Source organism: Lipotes vexillifer, unplaced genomic scaffold (genome assembly GCF_000442215.2).
Source record: "Lipotes vexillifer unplaced genomic scaffold, Lipotes_vexillifer_v1.1 scaffold966, whole genome shotgun sequence".
NCBI lineage: Eukaryota > Metazoa > Chordata > Mammalia > Artiodactyla > Lipotidae > Lipotes > Lipotes vexillifer.
Window position 1 is genome coordinate 617,762 of NW_006795769.1, and position 3,730 is coordinate 621,491.

The 3,730-nt window shown below is 67.2% G+C and overlaps 1 protein-coding gene across 1 annotated transcript in view; it reads left to right on the top strand.

The window, feature by feature from the left end:
• Nucleotides 1–3,338, top strand: part of NKX1-1 (NK1 homeobox 1) — a 9,338-nt gene extending 6,000 nt beyond the window's left edge. The window contains exons 4-5 of the mRNA XM_007467901.1: nucleotides 1–288; nucleotides 2,512–3,338. Of these exons, the coding sequence (XP_007467963.1) occupies nucleotides 1–288; nucleotides 2,512–3,338 (1,115 nt within the window). The remainder of the gene's footprint in view (nucleotides 289–2,511) is intronic.
• The last annotated feature ends 392 nt before the right edge of the window (nucleotides 3,339–3,730 follow it).

Genomic DNA, 3,730 nt, shown 5'->3' on the forward strand with positions numbered 1-3,730 from the left:
CCCCGCCGCTCGCCGCCAGCGACACGGTGCCCGCGGCGCCCGAGGGTGCTGGGGCGGCCCGGCCCGGCCCGCCGCCGCGCCCCACCTCCTTCTCGGTGCTGGACATCCTGGACCCCAACAAGTTCAACAGCAGGAGACGCCGCTGTGTGCTGCTGGGCCCCGCGGCGTGCGCCCCGTGCGCCCCGGCCCCCGCCGCCCCGGGACGCCCGCCGCGCTCAGAGGAGCTGGAGCGCCGTGCCCTCGCGGCCGCCGGAGGAGCTGGAGCCGGTACCGGAGCTGAGCCGCCGCGTGAGTAGGGCACGGCCGGTGCCGGGTCGCGGGGGTAGAGGGACGGGCCGCGTCTACGAGTTTGCGCTCCCGGGACCCCTCGGCGAACCTGACCGGCCCGGCGCCAAGGCTCGGTGGAAAGTTCGCAGCGCGCGGGGCCCGCACCAGCCCGCCCGCCGCCTGCGTCCGACCCGGACTACAGGGCCCGCACCGCCCGGTGCCTCCCGGGATGCCTACCCCGGGCCGGGTCCAGGGCTACGGACTGCAGGGCCGGCCCAGGTTTGGCCACCGCGCACCCCCGGCACTGGAGGGCAGTAGGTGGCAGAGGAGGGGGAGTCGTGCGCGGCGGCTAGCCCGTGACCTCCTCACTCCCACCGCAGCCTCCGGAGACTTTCCTCCCTCCATTCTTTTATTTCCTTTTTTTTTTCCCCCGTTCTCTCTCTGTCTCTTCTTTTTTTTGGACAAATCAGACTAATTGTGACAAAACGCTGGTTATCTCTGGAAAAACAATTAAATCCCTTCGATTACAGTTAAGGGGAAATGTGCTTAGCGGCGGAAAGCGGCCGGTAATGGGGCGGCCCGCAACCCCGGCCTGGTCGATATCCCATTACGGCTGCATGCATATCTCTTTCAAGCACCTTGCAAACTCCCCCCGAACATCTAAATTATAGGGTCAAAATTCGGATAATTACTCGATTAAAACCTATTACACTTATTAGGGGCCGCTATTGATCGGGAATTGCATTCGACCGGCTCCTGATTGCTTTTGGTGCCCCCTCCGCTGGCCATTCCTCCCTCCAACTTCCCGGGCCCTCTGCCCCGCGGGGAGAGGCGCGCAGGGCCGGCAGGGCTCGGGTGGGCCTTTTCAGGCGAGGGGCCTCCTAGCACCTGCACTGGGCTTCCTCCCAGCTGGGCGGAGATGGAGGAGGAACAATCTCGGGAAGGCTGGAGGGGAGCCCCTCAGGCTCTCGGCCTGGCCAGGGTTCTGGGAGTTTCCACTCGGAGCCTCCATCAAATGGGGAAGACATCCCAGTCGGAAGGCCCAGTTTCTTGGTAGTTTAGGGAGGGAGCTGGGTCAGGGCCCCTCCTTCCTCAGTCCACCCCTGGACAGAGCAGGAGCTGTCAGGGTCACCTGGGGGACCATCTCTCCTCCTGCTAAGAGGTATGGGTGGGGGCCAGGATATCTGCCCTGCCGGCCTCCACGCAGCCCGTGGTCACCCTGGAGGAATCGGACTGAATTTGTCCTTTATTCTCCAGTTCTCCGTGCCAGCCTGACCGGGGCCTGGTGCCCGACGGGATGGCATGGTGTTGGGCGCTTGCCCTGGCTTCTCTCCTGGTTGTATGACCACCTGTGGGAGCAGGGGCTGCATGGAAACGTCCTCCCCTGCCCGCCACCCCTGCCACCCCTGCTGGGCCCTGCCGGGGACAGATGCTTTCTTCCAAATTTCTGAGATTCAGATTGCAGCCACCGCGCGGGCCTCTGCTTGGAGGATCCGGAGGTGCTGCTCAGACTTGACCTAGTGGGGAGTCCCATCCCGGCTGGTCTCAGCACTGCTCTGGACCCCCACTGCCCAGGCCAGGCCCTCCTGGTCGGGACCAGCCTGGACCTGCTGGGGTCTCAGCCGAGGGGCCAAGGGTGGCCAAGTTCCAGGGCCCCAAGTCTTGAGGTAGGGATGGATCCAGGGCAACTTTTTTGGTCCCCGGAAATCGCCTCCTCACAGCGGGCTACAACCTTACCCCAGGACTCTGGCCCTGCCCACTCTTAAATGCCCAGTAATTGGCTGGCTCTGTTGGAGACTTGTGGTAATTGGAGGGTAATGTACGCTGAAATAAATTAAATGGCCGTTAACTAGTTTGTACATTACGCAAAATGAGTTTAATTAAGTTTGTATCTGCCCCATGGATCGATGGGATCTTTCCCTCTGCCATAAGCTCTGCGGCCCCGTCCTGCCCGGCTGGGGCAAAGGCGCAGGGCTCGGGAGATGGCGGGAGGGGGGGGTCCTCTGGAGAGAAGGAATGCACAGGGGACGGAGAGAGAAAGCGCTGGGAGGGTGAGAAGGAAAGGAGGGGAGAGGACAGGGAAACGAATGCGCTAAGGGGAAAGGGAGACAAGAAGAGAAGCAACGGAAACAGGAGAAGGGATTCGTTAAGGGGAGCAGGGCGCGGGAGGGGCGAGCGAGCGGAAGGGAGGGCGCCGGGTCCTAACTGTGCTGTCCTCCCTCCCCGCCCCGTCCCTGCCCGCAGACGCCGGCGACCCCTGCAAGGCGGACGAGGCCGAGGCCAATGGCTACAGCAGCGGCGGTGGCCGCAGCCCGAGCGCGGACAGCGGGGACGAGGCGCCCGACGACGAGGACGGGGACGAGGCGCCCGAGGCGGGGGCGGCGCGCGGCGCGGAGGCGCGGGGAGGCGGCAGCGGCCTCGGGGCCCGCGGGTCGGGCTGCCAGCGCGAGGCCGAGGCGCCCCCAGGCGCTGTCGATGAGGCCGCTGTCCCCGGGCCCCGTGGGAACTCGCCGGGAGCCTCGGCGGCGCCCGGGGACGCGGGGACGACCCCGCAGGGCGCGGCGGCGGCGACGAAGCCCAAGCGGAAGCGCACGGGCTCCGACTCCAAGTCCGGGAAGCCGCGGCGCGCGCGCACCGCCTTCACCTACGAGCAGCTCGTGGCGCTGGAAAACAAGTTCAAGGCGACGCGCTACCTGTCGGTGTGCGAGCGCCTCAACCTGGCGCTGTCGCTGAGCCTCACCGAGACGCAGGTGAAGATCTGGTTCCAGAACCGTCGCACCAAGTGGAAGAAGCAGAACCCGGGCGCCGACTCCGGCGCGCCGACCGGCGGCGGAGGGGGACCGGGGCCGGGTTCCGGGCCGGGTGCGGGGCTGCCCGGTGGCCTCAGCCCGTCGCCGCCCATGGGCGCGCCGATCGCCATGCACGGCCCGGCCGGGTACCCGGCGCACGGCCCCGGCGGCCTGGTGTGCGCCGCGCAGCTGCCCTTCCTGTCGAGCCCGGCGGTGCTGTCGCCCTTCGTGCTGGGCTCGCAGACCTACGGCGCGCCCGCCTTCTACGCGCCGCACCTCTGAGCACGGCCTCGGGACGGGACGGGACGCCGGGCCGGGCAGCCGCACGCGTCCCTCGCGCCCCTGAGGCCGCGCCCAGGACCCGAGGGCGCCCGCCGGTCGGCCCTTTTGTAAGGCTGAGGTCGCTGACTCTGTATATAGCCGATTGCTACAGAAGAGTTTTAAATTTATAAACGACTGTCCGCGCGCGTTGGGGCCGAGCTCGGCCCTCTGGGAAGCACTTTGCCGAACTCTACTCAATCAATAAACCGCAGGAGGCCGCGCCCAAGTCCCTCAGGCTCCCGCGTCGCCCGCGCCCCGTCCTCCTCGCCGCCCTTCGGTGGGGACTTCGGCGCGACCGAGGCGCTCCGGGGTGCTCGACCCGGCGCGGGCCTTGGGGCCCAGTTTCCCCGCCG